General features: G+C 45.1%; 1 protein-coding gene across 3 annotated transcripts in view; it reads left to right on the top strand.

The window, feature by feature from the left end:
- The window catches only part of NPHP4 (nephrocystin 4), a 323,852-nt gene that overhangs the window by 222,203 nt on the left and 75,426 nt on the right, over positions 1-26,223 (top strand). For all 3 annotated transcript variants that reach the window (XM_040429459.1, XM_040429453.1, XM_040429446.1), the window contains exon 18: positions 723-903. In XM_040429459.1, coding sequence (XP_040285393.1) covers positions 723-903 — 181 coding nt within the window. The remainder of the gene's footprint in view (positions 1-722; positions 904-26,223) is intronic.

Below are 26,223 nucleotides of genomic sequence, written 5' to 3'. Positions count from 1 at the left end.
AATTTATCGCCATTTATGGGACCAGCTGGGACACCAGATTCAGCAACCTCTAAGTGTAAAGGATCTACAGTACCCATCGCAACATCTGTGGGCAAATGTGGCGCAGGATACCATATGGAACCTGTATTCCTCTATGTCCAACAGTATCTCATCTTGTATCCAGGCTAGAGGTGGCCCAACAGGGTCCAACAGCCTCCTATCAGTTGTACATTTTTCCCCAATAAACATCTCCTTTCTCTCTAATATTGTAAAAACTTACAGATATCAAACGGAAAATGCAAATGTGATCGCACTCTACATCCAGCACTCTGCCCTGCCTCCATGCTGGATGAGACATTGGTGTACATTTTGGCCAAAGCGTAATAAGCCACTCACCACGTCAAGGTCGCCTCATTTGAGTGGTCCCTAACACTAGTTCCTACCTGTTTATGGGCCATGACAGCCACACAAAGTCCAGGGAATGCAGGTAACTTACAGATATCCTCATTACATTCACACACAGAAAGTTTCATTCTATTCCAACAACTCATTTTATTTTATTCATGAGTGTATGTGGAACTAGAGACTCTTATTGACTTGTGTAGGTAGATTCATACAGAGTACAGTACACCGTTCAGTTCAGGGAGAAAAGCTGACCTCATAAATAAGCCCAGAGAATACACCGTTATGAGCCTTCCACTGTACAATCTGTGATGATGTACGGCTTTTATTCTGTATTACAGCATTTACTACGCCAAGGTCGCACGGCTGTTCAGGTGTCTCACGAGCTGGAAGTCATAACGACGGAATATGAGCAGGAGACAATGGCGATGAGCGGAGACGTCTCTAAGCAAGGAGCCGTCAAACCCATAGGCGTTCATACTGTCATAAAAGGTCGGCTTCACCTGCGCATGGGGAACGTTGGTAAGAAAATTAAGTGGAAATAGTATTCATTTCAATTGAGTTTTATGTAACTAAAGTTTAATGGCTGTATAATGAATTGTTCTGCAGATTTGTAACACATTTTGTGTTTTTGTTCACAATCTCTTCTGTTAATGAATGGAGCCATTTAATTATTGCTACTTACCCTGCTGTTTTAATTTTCTTACATAGGTGGTTTTGCTATGGGGCCCTATGAATTACCATTGACCACAGTTATGTTCAACAGTTACGTTCAAAATTCTTACCCAATTAAGAGATCGGAATGTACATTAGAACATACATTAATCACTTGGTTGGGAGGGGGGGGGATTATGGGTCTGCTTACTTTGTAAAAGAAGCCTATCACTAGATATTAGGAGATTAGACCATTGCTATGTTGTTCCACAGCTAGGTAAAACTTTTCTAAACATGTCTCATCATAATCATCCATTTTACTATTATGTATAAAATGAAGTAATAACACATTGTGCTCCATGTAAATTGCTCCCCAACAGTCATCTGGGCGGTGTCAGTGTGGTGAAGAGTCATTCCGTCCTGGCTGTTAACAAGTCATCAGTATTTAAAAGGGAATCCCATTAAAATGTGAAAAATTTAAATCAGACGACATATAACACATGACAATCTCTTTCGAACAAATCTAGAACCAGCCCTGAACCTTACATGGGTCCAGAGATCTCCACATTCACTGCTCCAATTGTTCTGCTAGATTTAGTTCAAGCTGACAGCTCCGAGGGTGTGCCCTTCATCAGAGGACATTTTCTTTCTCGCATTGTGTGTCCTTTCTGCTGCGGTTCTCTCCCTGTAACAGTCACAGTGGATCTGGCTGGTGGCAGTTGAAGGATGAAACTGAGCATGTGTGACCACCCTCAGTGAGGTGGGCAGAGAAATAAGTAAAAGTACAAACAGCAGGTGGCGCTATAGAGATACATTTTCTTGAATAACTCAGTGGCTAAACTCCATTGTAGTTACATGCAGTTACAGAAGTATTCAGTATTTCAATCCAGGTTTGAAAAATGTAGAATATTTTTCATGGGACAACCCCTTGGATAAACCCTTTAAATGTGTTCCTTTACAAGAGCATCCTGTTAATAGGGGATATGTGTCGGTTCAGCAGGAGCTGAGGCCCTGGTTCCCACACTTGAATGGAGCGCTCAGCTGTCTCACAGAGTTGAATGGAGCAGTGAAAACACGTGTGGGTGCCAACTCCACTGTGGAGAGGGTATCCGTTTTTGTAATGGGGCAAAGATATAAACTATATAAGGTAAGGGTCTGAGCTTTCCCTAGCAGCAGATGCAGGATGATAGAATTTTATCATTTACGTTTCTGGCTATACTGAGAATTTGGAGCTCTGTATCAGAAATACGGAGCGTCGATCGCTTTAAAGAGATTTGGAAAAATTTATCTGCAAAACATGCTGGACCTAAAAAGAACATGATGTTAAAAAATGGACATGACCGCCGTTCCAGTGCATGCCTCCCAATCTTTGAAAATGTCAAGGAAAAATACTAAATACACACCTGGCCCTTCCCCCGATGATCGGAGCGCATTCTGTGCTCCCCAGCAGGCACAATGCGTGCAGGCTCGGGAATCAGCCTCCTCCTACACAGCCCAGCAGTGTGATGTCTGACCACATCGTGCCTGCTGGGGAGCGCCTGCCTCACCCCTGCATTCACCTGTTCGAAGGACATCCCAGACTGTCCCGCTGGATCCGGCATGGTTGGGTGGTATGCTAGTGTCACATATAGTTGGTGCCAGTCTCAGCATGGAGCAGTACAAGCCGAGCTCTGCGGCTGGTGGACTCACTTGATTTTTGCCTTTCTCTATTACATCCCATATAACACTAATTGCCAAGAGATAAAAGTCCTCCGCACAATGCGGACTAATTTACGAGAGCAATCTAAAAATGAGCTGTATATTCACTTTAAGAGAAAAAGAAAAGCACAGAGCTAATTTAATTTCTGATTTCCTCAGTACCGTGAATTGGATTTCATCGTTTTCATCATGTAAAAGCAAAGCTGTATTACTTTGGCTCTTCCCAGAAGTGGAGTTTTACTTTTATTACATCGCATTTCTATTTTATTGCGCTATTAAGCAATTAACTTTATTAGTATTTGCTCTTAAGGAGACCAGAATATGAGATGCCTGTACATGTGACTGACAGAGCTAATGGGAAACCATTTTAACTCTATTTATTAATTTGACAGGATGATGTCCAGGTCGTACATTCATAGTTACGGGATTTTTAAGACCAGCATGGAAAATACGTATACTGTACATTTACTGCCTTTTACCGCTGTTTATTACCTCCTAAGTTCCCTTTAACATGTTTTCAGGAGGTTAATTGCATTCAAAGGAAATATATGGTATCCCAAGTTTGAGAAATGCATCATTCATCGTCCCTACTGGCCAGGTGCAGACCACATGTAGCTTGTCATTGCCATATGACTCCTGGTTTTTTTTTGTGGCTGAGAAATCTATGACCTGAGGATGTTGGGGAGCAGAATAAAGACCTATTTTCATGGGTTAATTCCCAGTGATCAGGATCAAACCATTCATTTCTGATCATTGCTCATTCGTTTAAAGAGTCACTGTACTTTCACACAATTTATTTTATTTAATAGAGAATGGTGTAAATGGCAAATTTCTAAATCCTGTCATTTTAAAAAATATGCCTGCATCCATCTGAAAAAAAAAAAGCTGTAAAGTCATGGCCACTCGCTTTTACCCAATTTGTAGTCCACTGCAAGTTGTCAGGCAAGATCCGTCTTTAGTAACAGAGATGGAAGAGAAGAAATGGGTTCTGTCAGAGCTATCTGAGATCCTGAGCCTCATAGAAGAACTGTTACTGAATTCGCAGGAGCCTCCTGTCTTTCTGTAAGTGTGATTTCCAGGACGTCCCTCCATGACAGTACCCACTGGAGGATGTCCTATTGGATCTCTGTAGGGACAGGAAGCGTGAGAGGTTAAAAGGCCCCTCCCCTACCCTCCCACCAGTGTTCTTCCTGTCCCTACAAGGATAGGAGCAGTGAGAGGATCCCTGCTTAATGTAGGGAGAAAAACACTAGGCCGAGGCTGGTCGGGGGGCTCTTGCCTCTCCTCTTCAGCCTCCGTGGGGCCTAAAAGCCAGCACCCCTCTGGGAGGGGTCCCCTAGCTTGTCCGGTACCTTTTTTTCCGAAGCAGGCCGCAGGTACCCGGACGCTGAGCGGCTTCTCCGACGGAGCTCTGCGCTCAGCAGCGGCTCCGCCCTCCTCGATGACGCGATCGGCGTCTCTTCCTGATGACCCGGAAGTGACGCGTCCAAGATGGCGGCGCGCATACATGCTGGAGGCCTCGGTTTGGGGCCTCGCATGTGGGGTTGATTTTTCTATGGAAGAGTCCCCCAGAAGAGGAGGCGGTCCCGGCGGCGATGAGGGGAGGGCCTGTAAGGTAGGAACCTTATTTAAATGCTATGATGTATGCTTATGTGGCGGTTGCATCATGGAGGGCCAAGGTGTGAGCAAGCTAGATGCGATAGCTGACCCCCTCGTCCAGAGTAATGTAAGTAGTATCCGGCTGGCAGGTGTATAGTTCCCCCTAGGCTGGTTTTTATATCTCCTTCTCCCCCTATTAAGGTGGAAAAAGAGGCGGGACATAGACCGCATGGAGACACCAAGAAAAAAGCTAAGAAGTGTGCGACATGCACAAAAAAAGCTGTCTGAGTCGTATAAAAAAGCCCTCTGCATGGATTGCTTAGCAAGGATCCTGAAGGAAGAACAACCATCCTTCCTGGAAGAGCTGAGAACCATCGTCAGGGAGGAAGTACAGGCGGCCGGAATGAATCAGCCCCCTTCTCTTCCAGTTCCCGCTTCCCCTCCGTCCAAGCGTACCAGGGTACACTTAGTATCGGATTCAGAGGAAGAAACCGGGTACCCTTCAGACGATCGGGAGGATCAGATCCCCCCTTCAATGTCAGAGGAGCCAAGGAAATACCTGTTTTCCTCGGATCAGCTGGACTCGCTCCTTACTGCAGTAAGGCAGACCATGGCAGTGGAGGAGGAGGAGCCGAAACGTTCTATACAGGACGAGATGTTCGGCGGATTAAGGGCCAGGAAAAGAAAGATTTTCCCGGTGAATTCTTACCTTCAAGATCTGATCAAAGAGGAATGGGAAGAAGGTGACAAAAAGCTCTATATTCCCAGGGAATTCAAGAGCAGACTGGCCTTCAATCCAGAGGAGACTAAACTTTGGGATGAAATTCCAAAAGTCGACATCCAGGTGGCCAAGGTGGTGAAGAAGACATCTATTCCATTTGAGGATTCTTCACAATTAAAAGACCCCATGGACCGGAAAATAGATGGACTCCTGAAGAAGGCCTGGGAATCCTCAGCGGCCACTATTAATGCTAACATTTCAGCAACCTCAGTGGCTCGTGCTATGTGCTTATGGCTGGAGCAACTGGAGGAGCATCTCAAGATGAAAACCTCCAGGGAGGAAATTCTTGAGTCCTTACCCTTATTAAAATTTGCTGCATCCTTCATGGCGGATGCCTCAGCAGAGTCCATTCGTTTCGCTGCCAGGAACGACGCTCTTACGAATACTGCAAGACGGGCCCTCTGGCTCAAATCCTGGACAGGAGACATTGCCTCTAAAAACAAATTATGCGCAATTCCCTTCACCGGAACATACCTTTTCGGCCAGGTCCTTGATTCCATTCTGGAAAGCGCAGCCGATAAAAAGAAAGGGTTTCCGGAGGAAAAAGCAAAAAAGCCTGTGCAGCCCTTTCGTAAGACCTCCAAACAGTATACACCCTCAGAGAGAGGGAAAGGTAAAACAGGTAGATGGAGCTACCCTAAAGGAGGGAGAGGTAGGGGGTTCCTCTTCAATCCCAACTCAGGCCCAAGTAAGCAATGACATCAGGCCAGTAGGGGGCAGGCTCCGCTTATTTTGGGAATCCTGGACTCGGATTACCCAAAACCAGTGGATCCTAAAAACCATCCGAGAAGGGGTAAAATTAGATTTCCGTGGTCCTCCCCCGGAAAGATTCCTGGTTACAAAAGTCCATTCAGTGAGTCAGCAGAATCAATTAGGTCTGGACGTGCAGAAACTACTAAAATTAAATGCTATCGTCCAGGTTCCGGAAAATCAGAAATTTCTAGGTCATTACTCAAGTCTCTTTCTAATAAAGAAACCAGACGGATCCTTCAGGACAATTATCAATTTGAAGTCCCTGAACAAATCATTAACCTATCACAAATTCAAAATGGAATCCATAAAGTCGGCAATTCCGTTGATTTCAGAGGGAGACCTTCTATGCACCTTGGACCTGAAGGATGCGTATTACCACATCCCGATTCACCCCCTACACCAGAAATATCTCAGGTTTGCAGTCATTCAGGAGGGGACGGTTCTTCATTATCAATTCCAGTGTCTCCCCTTTGGAATCTCTTCAGCCCCTCGAATCTTTACAAAAGTCATCACGGAAATGGTGGCGCATTTGAGAAAGCAGCAAATAAGGATTGTTCCATATTTGGACGATTTTCTTCTTATAGCCAACACAAAACAAGATCTAGAGGGCAGTATTCATCAGACCTTAGCCCTCTTCAAGGATCTAGGTTGGGTGATAAATTACCCCAAATCCGACCTGGTACCAAACACCAAAAAACAGTTCTTAGGGGTTCTCTTGGACACAGAAAGTCAGTTCTCCTTCCTTCCAGAATCCAAACAGGAGACGATAAGGAGAAAGATTTTGACCTTCCAGAAACAGAAGTGTCATACTTTAAGGGAGGCAATGAAGATCCTTGGCCTAATGACTTCTTGCATCTCAGTGATCCCGTGGGCCCAGTTCCATTCCAGGGGCTTACAGTCCGCAGTGCTGGCTGCTTGGGACCGGGATCATCAGTCCTTGGACTCGAAGGTAACACTTACAAGGCGGTGTCTAGATTCTCTATCCTGGTGGACCAATCCCGGAAACCTAGAGAAGGGGGTTGCCTGGAACCTCTCTCCTTCTATAATCATCACCACGGATGCAAGCCAGTGGGGTTGGGGGGCCCATCTGGAAGGACATGTCTTCCAGGGCAAATGGTCCACCCTGGACAGCCGCAGATCATCAAACTACAGGGAGCTGAAGGCGGTATGGAAGACACTAATATCAGCCGAATATATTCTCTCCGACCACCACATCAGAGTGCTGTCAGACAACATAACCACTGTATGTTACCTGAAGCGTCAGGGGGGTACCAGGAACCCTCTACTTCTGGAGTTATCCGGAAAAATATTTCACTGGGCAGAGAGGAAAGTCCTCTCGGTGACAGCGGTCCACTTAAAGGGGACAGAGAACTCCACGGCAGACTTTCTGAGCAGACACTGTCTCGATGCAGGCGAATGGTGTCTAAACCGGGAAGTTTTCCTTCAAATATGCCATCAATGGGGGTTCCCACAGATAGACCTATTTGCCTCCAGAAGGAACACCCAGGTAGATCAATTCTTCTCCCTGAACCCCAGAGACAATCCGAGGGGGGTAGACGCCTTATCCCACAAATGGGACATGGAATTAGCTTATGCCTTTCCTCCGTTTCCTTTAATTCCGCTGGTCCTGAAAAAACTAAAGGCTTGCTCAGCGACCCTTATCCTGATAGCCCCAGCCTGGCCAAAGAGAGCCTGGTTTCCGCTCTTGACGGACTTACTCCTAGAAGACCCAATAGCCCTTCCAGCGAGGAAGGACCTTCTCGTTCAGGGGCCCCTGGAACACCCGAATCTCGAGAAGTTAATGCTAACAGCCTGGATCCTGAGAGGCAGATCCTGAGAAGTAAGGGCCTTTCGGATAAGGTAATCTCAACCTTGCAGCAGAGCCGAAAACCGGTAACCTCTGCCATATACTTAAAAATATGGAAAAGGTTTTTATCATGGCTCGCAGACACTCATCCAGGAATCTCGGTCCCATCTATAGGCTGCATTCTGGACTTTTTACAGGCAGGGTTCGACCTGGGCCTAAAGCCCAGTACCCTTAAGGTCCAGATTTCGGCTTTGAGTAATTTTCTTGACACCCCTCTGGCCGACCACAGGTGGATTAGGAGGTTTGTTAAATCGATTTCCAGGTTAAGACCCACTGTTAGACAGACGGTTCCCCCATGGGACTTAAATGTAGTCCTAGAGAGTCTTTGTAGGCCCCCCTTTGAACCTATTGACCAATTATCAGATAAAATGCTTTCCCTTAAAGCTGTTTTCTTACTAGCTATTACCACAGCTCGTAGAATTGGGGAGATTCAGGCCCTCTCCATCAGAGAACCATTCTTGAGGATTCTGGATGACAGAGTCATTCTGAAATTAGACCCATCTTTCTTGCCAAAAGTGGTATCACCGTTTCACAGAGAGCAGGAAATAATTCTTCCCTCCTTTTGTACCTCCCCTAAGAATGCGAAAGAAGAAAGGTTCCATTGCCTCGACGTAAGAAGAACCATTCTCGCCTACCTCCAAAGGACGGAGCCGTGGAGAAGATCACAGAACCTCTTTGTTTCCTTTGGGGGAAAGAACAGAGGCAACAAGGCCTCGAAACAAACTCTAGCCCGCTGGATCAGAGACTTGATTCGAGAGGCTTACTCACAAAAAGGACTTTCTTGTCCGTTTCCCTTAAGAGCCCACTCCACCAGAGCAGTCGCATCATCGTGGGCAGAGAAAGCAGATGCTTCTGTAGAGCAGATTTGCAAGGCCGCAACCTGGTCCAGTTTCTCTACATTCATTAAGCACTATAGATTAGATTCCCTGGCCAACCAGGATCTGGCATTTGGTCGCAAGGTCCTTCAGGCTGTGGTCCCCCCCTAGTTGTTTAGCTGGTAGTTCTCCAGTGGGTACTGTCATGGAGGGACGTCCTGGAAACTAAGGTTTAGTCTTACCGGTAAACGGTTTTCCAGGAGTCCGACATGACAGTACCCGTTATTTTCCCCCCCATAATTCTTTTCAGTTATTGCCAGGATCCTTAAAATTATCTTTCCGATGTGTGTCTAACATGGAAGTTTAATAAATACGTTGGATCCTATCTGGTGTAGTAATTGGAAAGAACACTGGTGGGAGGGTAGGGGAGGGGCCTTTTAACCTCTCACGCTTCCTGTCCCTACAGAGATCCAATAGGACATCCTCCAGTGGGTACTGTCATGTCGGACTCCTGGAAAACCGTTTACCGGTAAGACTAAACCTTAGTTTCTCCCTCATTATCTGTTCTGTGAGCTCTGGAGCTGAAAGCAAACATAGTGGAAAGTAAGGGAAAGAACATCACAGCAGTACAGTTCTGGCAGATTTTACAGAAGGGACATGTCTCCTGCTTCTGAGTGAAATGCATCTAGCTGTGCTGCTGAAACAGTTAATAATATGGCTTTAAAATACATTGGGGCGGTCCAAAAAGACACATTACTTCACAGTTATGATTGTACAAAGAAGCACAGCCATTATGCAAATGTTTTTTGAAGACTCAGATACACTTTAAGATAGATTTACATGCAGCTATCATCCCCTTTGTATAAATGCTCGCTACTGCGATTGTTCATTCCTAGGCATATTCATTTTTTGCTGGCAGCACATCCCTGTTAACACAGGTCGATGTGCAACTGACAAACAATGATTTTATGTGCCGCATAAAAAATAGCTCTCCCAAAAAACAAGCATTTTGCTCATTTGTTGGGTGATCTGCATCACATTTAGGCTACTTTCACACTAGCGTTCGGGGCTCCGCTTGTGAGTTCCGTTTGAAGGCTCTCACAAGCGGCCCCGAACGGATCCGTCCAGCCCTAATGCATTCTGAGTGGATGCGGATCCGCTCAGAATGCATCAGTTTGGCACCGTTTGTCCTCCGCTCCGCTCAGCAGGCGGACACCTGAACGCTGCTTGCAGCGTTCGGGTGTCCGCCTGGCCGTGCGGAGGCAAACTGATCCGTCCAGACTAAGGCTACTTTCACACCTGCGTTTAGGTCGGATCCGTCTGGTATGTGCCCAGACGGATCCGCACCTATAATGCAAACGCTTAGATCCGTTCAGAACGGATCCGTTTGCATTACCATGAACAAAAAAAATAAAAATAAAAAATATATATATATATTTTTTTTTTTTGTTCATGATAATGCAACAAACGGATCCGTTTTGACTTTACATTGAAAGTCAATGGGGGACGGATCCGTTTGAAAATTGAGCCATACTGTGTCAACTTCAAACGGATCCGTCCCCATTGACTTACATTGTAAGTCTGGACGGATCCGTTTGCCTCCGCACGGCCAGGCGGACACCTGAACGCTGCAAGCTGCGTTCAGGTGTCCGCCTGCTGAGCGGAGCGGAGGACAAACGGAGACAGACTGATGCATTCTGAGCGCATCCGCATCCATTCAGAATGCATTAGGGCTGGACGGATCCGTTCGGGGCCGCTTGTGAGCCCCTTCAAACGGAACTCACAAGCGGAGCCCCGAACGCTAGTGTGAAAGTAGCCTTACAATGTAAGTCAATGGGGACGGATCCGTTTGAAGATGACACAATATGGCTCAATCTTCAAACGGATCCGTCCCCCATTGACTTTCAATGTAAAGTCTGAACGGATCCGTTTGCATTATCATGAACAAAAAAAAAAAAAAAAATTTTTTTTTTTTTTTTTTTTTGTTCATGGTAATGCAAACGGATCCGTTCTGAACGGATCCAAGCGTTTGCATTATAGGTGCGGATCCGTCTGTGCAGATACCAGACGAATCCGCACCAAACGCAGGTGTGAAAGTAGCCTTACATGGAGCAGTTATTGGGAACGAGAATTTGTAGGAGAATTTATTCCTGATAATTTGCCAGTTATCTACCCTAAGGCTATGTTCATATGAGTGGTTTACGTTAAACACCTCACTGACTTTCATGGGAGTTTTTCTGATGGTGAATGCCATCAGCTGGCTTCAGTTGCTCCATTTTGTCAGGTTTCCTGTTGCTATGTTGGAACGTATAATTGACAGATCCAGTATAAGTCTATGACATCCATGTGTTACTAAATTAATCATAATGGAACAGCTATATCTGTCATGGCTCCTTTAACCCCTTAAGGACTTAGGACGTACCGGTACGGCATGGTTCCCGAGTCCTTAAGGACCCATGACGTACGGTGGTGATCAGAACCCATCATTGAGCAGGCACCTTGGCTAAATGCGCGGGGAGGGCGATCGTCGCAAACCGCAAGTCAATTCAGACCTGCGGTTTGCGGCTTTTACCTGCGGTTGCTGCGGTGATCGGTCGTGCCATCGGGTCCCCATGCGGCTGTAGGGGGGACCCGATGGCATAGAAGGCATCGCGCTGCCTTCCGGTGACAAGCCTGTGAGATCCAGCCCCGTGGATCTCACAGGCCGGAAGCTGTATTACTCATATAGCCAATGCATTCCAATACAGAAGTATTGGAATACATTGTAAAGGATTAGACCCCCAAAAGTTCAAGTCCCAAAAAAAAAGTTGAAAAAAGAAAGTTTTCCCCCCCCAAAAATTAAGTTTCAAGTAAAAATAAACAAAAACGTCATTTTCCCCAGATAAAGTTTAAAAAAATTGGTAAAAAATAGGGGGGGGGGGGGAGTATACATATTGGGTATCGCCACGTCCGTATCGACCGGCTCTATAAAAATATCACATGACCTAACCCCTCAGATGAACACCGTAAAAAATAAAAAAATAAAAACTGTGCTAAAAAAAACTTACATCACAAAAAGTACAACAGCAAGCGATCAAAAAGGCGTTTGCCCACCAAAATAGTACCAATCTAACCGTCACCTCATCCCGCAAAAAATGAGCCCCTACCTGAGACAATCACCCAAAAAAAAATATGGCTCAGAATATGGAGACACTAAAACATAATTTTTTTTTTTTAAAAAAGCTGTTATTGTGTAAAACTTACATAAATAAAAAAAAGTATACATATTTGGTATCGCCGCGTTCGTATCAACCGGCTCTATAAAAATATCACATGACCTAACCCCTCAGATGAACACCGTAAAAAATTTAAAATAAAAACTATGCTAAATAAACTATTTTTTGTCACCTTACATCACAAAAAGTGTAATAGCAAGCAATAAAAAAGTCACACGCACCCCAAAATAGCGCCAATAAAACCGTCATCTCATCCCGCTAAAATCATACCCTACCCAAGGTAATCGCCCAAAAACTGAAAAAATTATGGCTCTCAGACTATGGAAACACTAAAACATGATTTTTTTTGCTTCAAAAATGAAATCATTGTGTAAAACTTACATAAATAAAAAAAAAGTATACATATTAGGTATCGCTGCATCCGTGACAACCTGGTCTATAAAATACCACATGATCTAACCTGTCAGATGAATGTTGTAAATAACAAAAAATAAAAACTGTGCCAAAACAGCTATTTCTTGTTATCTTGCCTCACAAAAAGTATAATATAGAGCAACCAAAAATCATATGTACCCTAAACTAGTACCAAAAATACTTCCACCCTATCTTGTAGTTTCTAAAATGGGGCCACTTTTTTGGAGTTTCTACTCTAGGGGTGCATCAGGGGGGCTTCAAATGGGACATGGTGTCAAAAAACCAGTCCAGCAAAACCTGCCTTCCAAAAACCGTATGGCATGCCTCACAAAAAGTATAATATAGAGCAACCAAAAATCATATGTACCCTAAACTAGTACCAAAAATACTTCCACCCTATCCCGTAGTTTCTAAAATGGGGCCACTTTTTTGGAGTTTCTACTGTAGGGGTGCATCAGGGGGGCTTCAAATGGGACATGGTGTCAAAAAACCAGTCCAGCAAAACCTGCCTTCCAAAAACCGTATGGCATTCCTTTCCTTCTGCGCCCTGCCATGTGCCCGTACAGCGGTTTATGACCACATATGGGGTGTTTCTGTAAACTACAGAATCTGGGCCATAAATATTGAGTTTGGTTGTTAACCCTTGCTTTGTAACTGGAAAAAAATTATTAAAATGGAAAATCTGCCAAAAAAGTGAAATTTTGAAATTGTATCTCTATTTTCCATTAATTCTTGTGCAACACCTAAAGGGTTAACAAAGTTTGCAAAATCAGTTTTGAATACCTTGAGGGGTGTAATTTATAGAATGGGGTCATTTTTGGGTGGTTTCTATTATGTAAGCCTCGCAAAGTGACTTCAGACCTGAACTGGTCCCTAAAAATTGGGTTTTTGAAAATTTCAGAAAAATTTCAAGATTTGCTAAACTTCTAAGCCTTGTAACATCCCCAAAAAATAAAATATCATTCCCAAAATGATCCAAACATGAAGTAGACGTATGGGGAATGTAAAGTAATAACTATTTTTGGAGGTATTACTATGTATTATAGAAGTAGAGAAATTGAAACTTAGAAATTTCCAATTTTTTACAAGTTTTTGGTAAATTTTGGTATTTTTTTTATAAATAAAAATTTTTTTTTTTTTACTTCATTTTACCAGTGTCATGAAGTACAATATGTGACGAAAAAACAATCTCAGAAAGGCCTGGATAAGTCAAAGCGTTTTAAAGTTATCACCACTTAGTTACACTAGTCAGATTTGCAAAAAATGGCCGGGTCTTTAAGGTGAAATAGGGCTGAGTCCTTAAGGGGTTAAAAACTAAAGTCATGACTCCAGCCTCAAAACTTGAGGATTTGTCAAAATGTGTTATGCTTAAATTTTGGCTCTCTTGTGTGGTTCAAAGATCTGTCTGCTTCCGTGTGTGATGAGAAAACGCTTCTGAGTCGTGTAGAGGATCTTTTATCTCTCCTGTGTTGTGTAGTACCGAGGATCTGTCAGCTCTCCTGTGTGGTGTAGTGCCGATCTGTCAGCTCTTTTGTTTGGTGTAGTAAAGAGCAGGCATGCTCAACCTGCAGCCCTCCAGCTGTTGTAAAACTACAGATCCTACAATGCCCTGCTGTAGTCTGACAGCTGTAGGCTGTTCGGGCATGCTGGGAATTGTAGTTTTTCAACAGCTGAAGGACCGCAGGTTGAGCATGCCTGGTATAGAGTATCTGTCAGTTTTCCTGTGTGGTGTGGTATAGAGAATCTGTCAGCTCTCCTGTGTGGTGTAATATTGAGGATCTATCATCTCTCCTGTGTTGTGTATTATAAATGATCTGTCAGCTCTCTTGTGAGGTGTAGTGCCGAGGATCTGTCAGCTCTCCTGTATGGTGTAGTATAGATGATCTGTCAGCTCTCCTGTATGGTGTAGTATAGATGATCTGTCAGCTCTTCTGTGTGGTGTAGTATAGATGATCTGTCAGTTCTCCTGTGTGGTGTAGTATAGATGATCTGTCAGCTCTCCTGTGTGGTGTAGTATAGATGATCTGTCAGCTTATCTGTGTGGTGTAGTATAGAGGAACTGTCAGCTCTCCTGTGTGGTGTAGCATAGAGGATCTGTTAGCTCTCTTATGTGTGGTGTAGTATAGATGATCTGTCAGTTCTCCTGTATGGTGTAGCATAGATGATCTGTCGGCTCTGCTGTTTGGTGTAGAATAGAGGATTTGTCAGCTCTCCTAATGTTGCACATGAATGAGCAGCAGTATGGTATCTGCCACGTCTCTGGATGGATAGTCAGTAGGCGCAAGATATGACTTGAGGCACAGATGAAGTATTGATCTTTTAGGTCAATAAAAGATCAATACTTAATTTGTGCCTCGGGTCGTGTCTTGCGCCTACTGACTATCCATCAAGAGACTTGGCAGATACCATACTGTTGCTCATTCCTGTGCAATTCTTACCCCCACTTGGCCACTGCCACTGGGGTTCCAGATAGCATTGGCTGCACCGACCCTCCACTGCTATAAAGCCTTCACTGGAGTTGTGCCCAGTCACACACAACAAATACAGGTGAGTAAACTACATACTCCACCAGGGTCCTTTCACCTGTACATACTGACCCTGTAAGCGCCTTCTCCTCTCTCACCTGTGTGGTGTAGTACAGAGAACCTGTCAGCTCTCCTGTGTGGTGTAGTATAGAGGATCTGTCGGCTCTCCTGTGTGGTGTAGTATAGAGGATCTGTCGGCTCTCCTGTGTGGTGTAGTACAGAGAACCTGTCAGCTCTCCTGTGTGGTGTAGTATAGAGGATCTGTCAGCTCTCCTGTGTGGTTTAGTATAGAGGATCTGTCAGCTCTCCTGTGTGGTGTAGTATAGAGGATCTGTCGGCTCTCCTGTGTGGTGTAGTATAGAGGATCTGTCGGCTCTCCTGTGTGGTGTAGTATAGAGGATGTGTCGGCTCTCCTGTGTGGTGTAGTACAGAGAACCTGTCAGCTCTCCTGTGTGTTGTAGTATAGAGGATCTGTCGGCTCTCCTGTGTGGTGTAGTATAGAGGATCTGTCGGCTCTCCTGTGTGGTGTAGTATAGAGGATCTGTCGGCTCTCCTGTGTGGTGTAGTATAGAGAACCTGTCAGGTCTCCTGTGTGGTGTAGTATAGAGGATCTGTCAGGTCTCCTGTGTGGTGTAGTATAGAGGATCTGTCAGCTCTCCTGTGTGGTGTAGTATAGTGGATCTGTCAGCCCTCCTGTGTGGTGTAGTATAGAGGATCTGTCAGATCTCCTGTGTGGTGTAGTATAGAGGATCTGTCAGCTTTCCTGTGTGGTGTAGTATAGAGGATCTGTCAGGTCTCCTGTGTGGTGTAGTATAGAGGATCTGTCAGCTCTCCTGTGTGGTGTAGTATAGTGGATCTGTCAGCTCTCCTGTGTGGTGTAGTATAGAGGATCTGTCAGCTCTCCTGTGTGGTGTAGTACAGAGGATCTGTCAGCTCTCTTGTGAGGTGTAGTATAGAGGATCTGTCAGGTCTCCTGTGTGGTGTAGTATAGTGGATCTGTCAGCTCTCCTATGTGGTGTAGTATAGAGGATCTGTCAGCTCTCCTGTGTGGTGTAGTACAGAGAATCTGTTAGCTCTCTTATGTGGTGTAGTATAGAGGATCTGTCAGCTCTTCTGTGGGGTGTAGAATAGAGGATCTGTCAGCTCTTTTGTGTGGTGTAGTATTGATGATCTGTCTGCTCTCCTGTTTGGTGTAGTATAAGGCAGGCATGCTCAACCTGCGGCCCTCCAGCTCTTGAAAAACTACAACTCCCAGCATGCCCAAACAGCCTACAGCTATAATCCTACAGCAGGGCATTGTGGGTGTTAAGGGGGAATATTAATCACCAATATTTGTGCAAATATCGATAATTAATATTCATAAATGGGAGGAGCCGTCTATTGATGACTCCGCCCATTTATACCTAAATAAACATAAAACACTACTGATAACCTCTGATTGCATATACACTACACTGAACTACACTACGTGCGACTTACTATCACTATACTACGGCGGCGACTACTAAAAACACCATACACTGCATTATGAACAATAAGGAATATTTATTACACAATACAATTATACAAGTCTAACAATAAGCTATATCTATATATATTCATAGATCAATGGATATGAATATATATACATATAGAAGTACACACCGCAGTATAGAAACGGTACTACAATAAACACAATACAAACCTAACTACACTACACAGCACAATCCCATATTCCACCCCACACACTAGCTATACTTACAATAATACACTTTCATACATACAATTATCGGTAAACCACACGCCTGGCTACTCACTGTCCCTACAGGGGGTACAAGGGGGTTCATCACACAATTGTGGCACAGCATGGGTTAATACCTGCAGGCCTAGGAACACAGGGTAATGAGTTATCAGGGCAGCTGTAGCAGGGATCAGGCATTGAAGGGGTTAATGGTCAGGACTCTGCAGGGACAGGGCAATGCAGAGGTTGATGCTCTGCAGGGAATTATATATATCTATATCAATGGAATAGATATATATATTTATAGCAGCACACAACAATATAAGTACACACGCTATAACAATACACTATTACGGTACTAACTACACTAACACCGCCCCAAGTCCTCCCCAACATCTAACTACAATTGTAATAATACACATGCATACACTTTACCAGCAGCCCACCCAATCCTGACAATATACTATCCCTACGGGGAATAACCAGGGGTTATTACGGATCTACAATCCTGGGGGAACACAGGGGATATTAGGATTATAGGGGGACTCAGGGCAGGAGAGGTTAAGGGTAACCAAGGGTTATACAGGGGGTGACTGGGCTGCTTCCAGGGTACAGGCTCATCAAGGATTAATGCTGAGACATGAAGTCAGCCGCCAGGGGTTAGGGGATGGTTGATACTCAGCCATTTCCAGGAGCATGTGCCCGCATGTGGCCTCTCCTCCTTCAGGGAGCTGTTCCCATCCCATATGTCTCTGATTGTAGTCCAGATTCCAAGAGACCGCATGTCTGCCATGCTGGGGGTTTTATAGCACAAAAGCAGCCCCCCCTCCTCCTTCTTCAACAGGAGGGTGATGACATCATCGTGGGGTCGTGTGACGGAATGCTAGAGCTGAAACAAAGGACTTCCTGCACAAGCTGTAAGCCCCCAGCTGCTGCCACATAACATTACACACTCCCACGTCATAAACGAACCAGGCTGATCAATACATATATATATACTACCCAACCTGGGGGCACTTAGGTATATTCATCCATATAGATGTTTGGGGCACATCTACCTGCATGTACATATACACAATATCATAAATAGGCAGTAATAAGCCCACCTGCATATGGATATATTATACATAGAGATGTATGCTGACAAGGGGGCATACATACATCTCCATGTATACACCCATACCACCTGGACCGGCCCATGCAAAAGGGCCAATATACATGCATATATGTAAGGGCATATATACATATATATTTAAATCCAAACTTCCCTCAACAATCCCCCTGTTGTCGCAATTCGACATTAAACTTTGGGGAAGTGTTGGGATATATTTGCCCCCTCAACCCCCCTCTTGGTAACAGTTCAGAAAGGACTGAAGTAATATGGCCCTTAGGTACCTAGTCATCACCCATCGTGCACTAACACCTCCGACCTGCCCTTCAACGTAACCAGGCGTCTCCATCCACAGAATACACCGTCTTCTTCTCTGGAATTTACTTGCATCTTACATTATGATCCTCAGGTGTCAGCCACTCCCTATGTACTCGGGAATGGCTTCACCTTCGCCGTTTTTATCACTCACTCAGCGACCGTGTTCTTTCTCTTTGCCAGTGTTGTTCTTCTGGCGTCCGTCACCCCCAATGTCAGTGCCAGTCTTTCGGTGTCAGTCACTCCCAATGTTTCCAGAATGACTTTACCCTTAATCCATGTAGCACCTCCTTATGGGGTACGGACGGCCGTAGGCTGACCTTTTAATACAAGTACAACTTTAGACTCAGTTGTTGGAGAGGTTCTCCCATGGACAGATACGTAGGTTTTTACAAGGCAGGTCAGAATTTCTGGTAAGAGGTGATGTCATAGTACCTAAATACTAACTGCGGGAAAGAACACCGCACTCACTGACATTCAGTCCAACCCTTACAAACGTCACCGTTCTTGGGGTAAAGTGGCAAATGAACTTGGTAAAGGAGGGGGGGGGGGGCCTGTCCCTAGGGAATCTACTCTTCCCCATTCACACAAAAACAGGTCACATCCCTCCCAACACCACCAGATTCCATTAAATGTGTGTACCCATAGAGACTCATGCAACCTGGCATATCTCTACACCTCCAAAGACACAGGTAGGTCGCAGACCCCTGTGTCAATGGGAAACAACTATAGGATGCAAATGTGTACAGCCAAATAATAACTCACCACAGTGTGTTGGGAGAGTTTCCTTGGGTGTGGGCTGTCACACATTTGTACCTAGAGTGTCTATGGGTACACCATCGAACAACAAACACAATCAATAAATGTACAATACAATGTGCTATGGGGTTTCAGGGTAGTACAAGTTATACGTCCCGAACCCTCATAGGAAACAAAGTGTGTCCATACAATATTTGGCTACAGGAACAATGTTTGAGTTATGTCCTGAACCTCCCCCTCCGGATAGTTCTGTAAAGTTCTGTCTGGTTCTGGTGTATTTGGTCAATAAGTCCCTTGACCCTCCGATGACGATGACCAGAACCAGAAGAAGTTTCACTGGGTGAAACAAGTGATAGTAGGTTCTTCCACCCGAACGTCTCCCAAGTCTTCCTCCAGAGCCTTAAATAATGCTCCCGCTGGATTGTGGCAGTCTTCCATCTCTAGAACACCTCTAGGCAGAGGTCGCTTAGTTGCCAAAATCCAGTGGGATCCTCTGGAGCTTCACAACAGTGTCAGGGGGAATAGCTGGTCTCTGTGGCGTCATCTGGTTTTTTTTCTCTGCTCCATATAAACACACCTATTGCAGAAGAAAATACCAGGCGCTCCTGGGGGATTTCTCCCCTCACGGTGCAATTAAATGTCAAAAATCCCAGCACCAATACCTTTGACCCATGAGTAGAGAAAGGTATTGGGCTGCCCATTATCTCACAGGACCCCTCGTTATCCTAACACTGGTGTCTGAACACCCTACCTTCAGAGGATTGCGTCCTCTGCTACACATCCCTCTGCACCAACAGATAAGGATGGCCACCCTACTAGGTTAGGATAACTAAAGTCCTGTGGACAAAGCACCATCTTGTTATTGATGGCACCGCATCCCCGTCCACCCATGTGTACCCAGGCTGATTTCCCCCTGTGATCCCGTCTTGTGGGGGCCCGCAGAACCAATGGCATAATCATGCCCTGGCTCCCCAGGACCCCACAACACAAGAACACAGTCCACACTCTGCTGCCAAACACTCTGCGTCCAATCCCTATCAGAGCTGTGCTATCTGACCGGACTAGAATCAAGTGCGCAGCACAACATTACACCAATGTTGTCTGTCCGCCCCAGTCCCCAGCGCAACACAGCCCTACCGAAAACCTTGAGCACAACAGCGCTATCTGTATCGATCCGAGACCCTGCCTGCCCAGAATAATATCACATCATCCTTTGTGTAGGATTTCCCGTGTGAAATTATCTGCTCGCGAGCCTATACGTTCTCGATCCACAGTATAACACTGTTCCACTGCAAGGGGACACAGAATGAAACAAACACAGCAGCGACTGGACTTACAGCAAGGAATGTAAACTACAAAAATCAGCATGGTGGAACACATCCGTAGACAAGGCCCACCACCACCAACATCAAGAAAAACTTACAAACAGATAACAAAAACACACAACATGGACATACACAGGGAACAAACGGTGTAACAAATCGTACAGGGGTGTCAAATGTTGCCTAGCCTAGCTTGGCCATTCTGACCCCTCAGCAGCTGGTGATGCTGCCGAGAGGTAACCCCGTTATGGCCAGGCTGACTAGACCCCACTGCACAATTTGTTACCTGGCTGATACTGTTGGACACATTGCAATTACTTGCACAAGGGCAATTCCTTGCAATGTGTCCTTTGTTCCCACACCTGAAACACGTGACTTGGTTTCCTGTCCTGTGTGTTATGTTCCTATCTGTTTTGCAGTGTCTCGCTATGTGACCTAGGCCACCACAAGCAAAACATCTGATGTTTGCTCTGCATGGCCCAGGTCCATCTACACTGCAGCCGTGCTCCCTTCTCCTGAATTGTTCCATCCTCAGGGACGCACTCTTCACCACAGTTCTTTTTCCCAAAGTCAGGGAAAAATCTCTGTTAGTCTGGACCGGCTTGACCTGATGATTAGACCGGTCACAGACTACTCTCCCCCCTTGTGGCCCTGCACAGGGCAACATTTTGGGAGATTCCGACCCTGGCTTTATGGAAAAAGAAAGGGCCGGCACCAACTTGGTGATAACCTGTTGCATGCCAGACATTAGCTGGGACCTTACAGAAACCTGAGCCTTCAATTTGGCTACCGTCACGTCAGTAGAGGCAGTCCGCTCCTTGAAGGCCTTGACCTCAGTATAAGACTGAGTCAACTTAGCCTCAATTTCCTCCTTCTGCCTCTGCAGCTCTACTAACTGTGACTCTATCCTAGCCACCTGCGCATCTCGGTCAACAGTAGACTGCACATTCTCTGCCAGCTCTGCCCGCAATGCCGAAACCTGGTCCGAATTACTGGTACAGCACTGGCAGTGAATGGCCGGAGGAATTGTCTCCGTTGACTGAGACACCAGCGCCACTTCCTTTGGCTTACAGATGCTAGCCTCAAACGTATGAACGAGTTTGGCCAGCATCCGAAGCCGTTTGGTGGCCTTGTTCAAAACCGTCCGTTTGTTAACACATAGCTTATCGTAACTACAAGCCTGTGTTAACAAATCGGACCACAGCATTTCTGCTGACTTGTGAGTGGTGGGGAGGATGGGGTTAAATGTGCTGTGTTTAGCTAGCTGGTGTAGTGTGGAGAAGTCCATACTCCTGTTTTGATGAGAGGTCATCTTCCTTGGTGTTGTCCTTTGTTGTCCCTTGTATGCTGCGTGGAGAAGGTCCTGTAGTATCTGGAACGCCTTCTCCCGCTCAGCCGGACTTCTCTGTTCAGCTCCAACGGCGATGGTCCTCTCTTCAGTGACGTATGCGACGACTTCTCTCCAGTGTTCAGTGGGCGTGCAAGGCAATCAGAAAATCGTTAATACACAAATCAGAAAGATTTAAATTCTCTGCTGTAGAGATTGCTCCGTGTTTGGTTCTGATTGAACAAAACGCTTTACCTGTACGAACTATCAGGCAATGGACGCTCAGAATCCACTGACCGCGTCCCTCCTGTCTGACTAGTTCACAGCGTAAACGATTTTTTTCACCAAAAACAAACACAGAAAACAAATTCCTAGCAGTGGGCCTGGCTTGCCAATGTTAAGGGGGAATATTATTCACCAATATTTGTGCAAATATCGATAATTAATATTCATAAATGGGAGGAGCCGTCTATTGATGACTCCGCCCATTTATACCTAAATAAACATAAAACACTACTGATTACCTCTGATTGCATATACACTACACTGAACTACACTACGTGCGACTTACTATCACTATACTACGGCGGCGACTACTAAAAACACCATACACTGCATTATGAACAATAAGGAATATTTATTACACAATACAATTATACAAGTCTAACAATAAGCTATATCTATATATATTCATAGATCAATGGATATGAATATATATACATATAGAAGTACACACCGCAGTATAGAAACGATACTACAATAAACACAATACAAACCTAACTACACTACACAGCACAATCCCATATTTCACCCCACACACTAGCTATACTTACAATAATACACTTTCATACATACAATTATCGGTAAACCACACGCCTGGCTACTCACTGTCCCTACAGGGGGTACAAGGGGGTTCATCACACAATTGTGGCACAGCATGGGTTAATACCTGCAGGCCTAGGAACACAGGGTAATGAGTTATCAGGGCAGCTGTAGCAGGGATCAGGCATTGAAGGGGTTAATGGTCAGGACTCTGCAGGGACAGGGCAATGCAGAGGTTGATGCTCTGCAGGGAATTATATATATCTATATCAATGGAATAGATATATATATTTATAGCAGCACACAACAATATAAGTACACACGCTATAACAATACACTATTACGGTACTAACTACACTAACACCGCCCCAAGTCCTCCCCAACATCTAACTACAATTGTAATAATACACATGCATACACTTTACCAGCAGCCCACCCAATCCTGACAATATACTATCCCTACGGGGAATAACCAGGGGTTATTACGGATCTACAATCCTGGGGGAACACAGGGGATATTAGGATTATAGGGGGACTCAGGGCAGGAGAGGTTAAGGGTAACCAAGGGTTATACAGGGGGTGACTGGGCTGCTTCCAGGGTACAGGCTCATCAAGGATTAATGCTGAGACATGAAGTCAGCCGCCAGGGGTTAGGGGATGGTTGATACTCAGCCATTTCCAGGAGCATGTGCCCGCATGTGGCCTCTCCTCCTTCAGGGAGCTGTTCCCATCCCATATGTCTCTGATTGTAGTCCAGATTCCAAGAGACCGCATGTCTGCCATGCTGGGGGTTTTATAGCACAAAAGCAGCCCCCCCTAATCCTTCAACAGGAGGGTGATGACATCATCGTGGGGTCGTGTGACGGAATGCTAGAGCTGAAACAAAGGACTTCCTGCACAAGCTGTAAGCCCCCAGCTGCTGCCACATAACATTACACACTCCCACGTCATAAACGAACCAGGCTGATCAATACATATATATATACTACCCAACCTGGGGGCACTTAGGTATATTCATCCATATAGATGTTTGGGGCACATCTACCTGCATGTACATATACACAATATCATAAATGGGCAGTAATAAGCCCACCTGCATATGGATATATTATACATAGAGATGTATGCTGACAAGGGGGCATACATACATCTCCATGTATACACCCATACCACCTGGACCGGCCCATGCAAAAGGGCCAATATACATGCATATATGTAAGGGCATATATACATATATATTTAAATCCAAACTTCCCTCAACAGTGGGAGTTGTAGTTTTAAAACAGCTGGAGGGCCGCAGGTTGAGCATGCCTGGTATAGGAGATCTGTCAGCTCTCCTGTGTGGTGTAGTATAGAGGATAGGTCGACTCTCCTGTGTGGTGTAGTATAGAGCAGTGTTTCCCAACCAGTGTGCCTCCAGCTATTTCAAAACTACAACTCCCAGCATGCCCGGACAGCCTTTGGCTGTGCGGGCATGCTGGGAGTTGTAGTTTTGCAACAGCTGGAGGCACACTGGTTGGGAAACACTAGTATAGAGGATAGGTCGACTCTCCTGTGTGGTGTAGTATAGAGGATCTGTCAGTTCTCCTATGTGGTGTAGTATAGAGGATCTGTTAGCTCTCCTGTGTGGTGTAGTATAGAGGATCTGTCAGCTCTCCTGTGTGATGTAGTATAGAGGATCTGTTAGCTCTCCTGTGTAGTGTAGAACAGAGGATCTGTCAGCTCTCCTGTGTGATGTAGTATAGAGGATCTGTTAGCTCTCCTGTGTAGTGTAGAACAGAGGATCTGTCAGCTCTCTTATGTGGTGTAGTATAGAGGATCTGTCAGCTCTCCTATGTGGTGTAGTATAGAGGATCTGTCGGCTCTCCTGTGTGGTGTAGTATAGAGGATCTGTCAGCTCTCCTATGTGGTGTAGTATAGAGGATCTGTCAGCTCTCCTATGTGGTGTAGTATAGGGAATCTGTCAGCTCTCCTGTGTGGTGTAGTATAGAGGATCTGTCGGCTCTCCTGTGTGGTTTAGTATAGAGGATCTGTCAGCTCTCCTGTGTGGTGTAGTATAGAGGATCTGTTAGCTCTCTTATGTGGTGTAGTATAGAGGATCTGTCAGCTCTCCTGTGTGGTGTAGCAGAGGATCTGTCAGTTCTCCTGTGTGGTGTAGTATAGAGGATCTGTCAGCTCTCCTGTGTGGTGTAGTAGTATAGAGGATCTGTCAGTTCTCCTGTGTGGTGTAGTATAGAGGATCTGTCAGCTCTCTTATGTGGTGTAGTATAGAGGATCTGTTAGCTCTCTTATGTGGTGTAGTATAGAGAATCTGTTAGCTCTCTTATGTGGTGTAGTATAGAGAACCTGTCAGCTCTCCTGTGTGGTGTAGTATAGAGGATCTGTCAGCTCTCCTGTGTGGTGTAGTATAGAGGATCTGTCAGCTCTCCTGTGTGGTGTAGTATAGTGGATCTGTCGGCTCTCCTGTGTGGTGTAGTATAGAGGATCTGTCAGCTCTCCTGTGTGGTGTAGTATAGATGATCTGTCAGCTCTCCTGTGTGGTGTAGTATAGTGGATCTGTCAGCTCTCCTGTGTGGTGTAGTATAGAGGATCTGTCAGCTCTCCTGTGTGGTGTAGTATAGTGGATCTGTCAGCTCTCCTATGTGGTTTAGTATAGAGGATCTGTCAGCTCTCCTGTGTGGTTTAGTATAGAGGATCTGTCAGCTCTTCTGTGTGGTGTAGTATAGAGGATCTGTTAGCTCTCTTATGTGGTGTAGTATAGAGGATCTGTCGGCTCTCCTGTGTGGTGTAGTACAGAGGATATGTCAGCTCTCCTGTGTGGTGTAGTATAGAGGATCTGTCAGCTCTCCTGTGTGGTGTAGTATAGTGGATCTGTCAGCTCTCCTATGTGGTTTAGTATAGAGGATCTGTCAGCTCTCCTGTGTGGTGTAGTATAGAGGATCTGTTAGCTCTCTTATGTGGTGTAGTATAGAGGATCTGTCAGCTATCCTGTGTGGTTTAGTATATAGGATCCTAATTTGTCTGTGAAAGTCTTTTTTCTGAATTCTTACACATGCCATTCCTCTCTTGTTCCTATTGCAAATATTTGAATACATTTAAAACTGTGTGTTCCTAGTGAGGGTGTCCTCTTAATCTAACCCTGCCAGCACTGATGGGACTGTGTCAGAATGTTTAGGGACATACTTCATCACACAGGAGAGTTGACGACAGGTCCCCTTTAAAAGCTGATCTCACAGAAGATGCTGCTCCACTCATTCACTAGGGAAAGGCCAGGAGGAAACGTCTGTGCTTCATGAGCAGCTTTTAATAAGCTTCATTTTTCAACCTCCCCGTGACATCCAAAGCAGCCTCTTCTCATCCCAAACATTGAGGACACACAGGAGGAGCCTCATATATACTTTAATCATAAATGTTTTCATGGAACACACCCGCTAAGAAATGGAGCTTCGTAAGACATCTTCCCATTTCCCAAAGGAAAGGTGAGAGCAGAATTGTGCGTTCCTTTCAGCTGATTAGTAATCACATGAGAGGCATCAGACCTCGTTCATGGTGGTGTCCCACATAGCAGATGCTGTGCAGGAGACACGTAGGCTAGATGCAAAGTCCTAGGTACACGCTTTCTTCAAATTAATTAAGTCCTCCCTGGTTGCTGACTGTAATAGCCAAGTAAGCATGCTATTTTCAGAACTCCCATAGAATTTAATGGAAAAGGTAGCACAACCGCCTCTCCATTCAAGAAGGGGCCTCGTTCTTGAGATTGGATCCAGAGGTGGAATATTAGAATAATTTTTGTTTTGTTTCTTTCATTTTTAAAATTATTTACGTAGGGAACAACCACTTATAAATCTGAGTCAAAACACCCCCCCAAAAGGGTTTAATTTTCTGGCAGCCCAAAAGCATATGTAACAGATCAACCATGTCCCCACATTGCCTCCGGCAGAGACCCAAGATTTTTGGGTTAAATTTTGCCATGTGTGTCAGTGAGAAATGTGTGGATCTTTTTAACCATAGCTATGTGATTAGTACATATAGTATTTTTACAGATCCATCTGATTGCTGAGACCCATTCTGGGAAATTGGATGTTGATGACCTACAGTATCTTCAGGATAGGTCACCTGAGCTCTGTGGCTTCTTCAGATAGCTA

Source organism: Bufo bufo, chromosome 1 (genome assembly GCF_905171765.1).
Source record: "Bufo bufo chromosome 1, aBufBuf1.1, whole genome shotgun sequence".
Taxonomy (NCBI): Eukaryota; Metazoa; Chordata; class Amphibia; order Anura; family Bufonidae; genus Bufo; species Bufo bufo.
The sequence above is the reverse complement of the archived record's forward strand: the minus strand, read 5'-3'. Positions and strand labels throughout refer to the sequence as shown.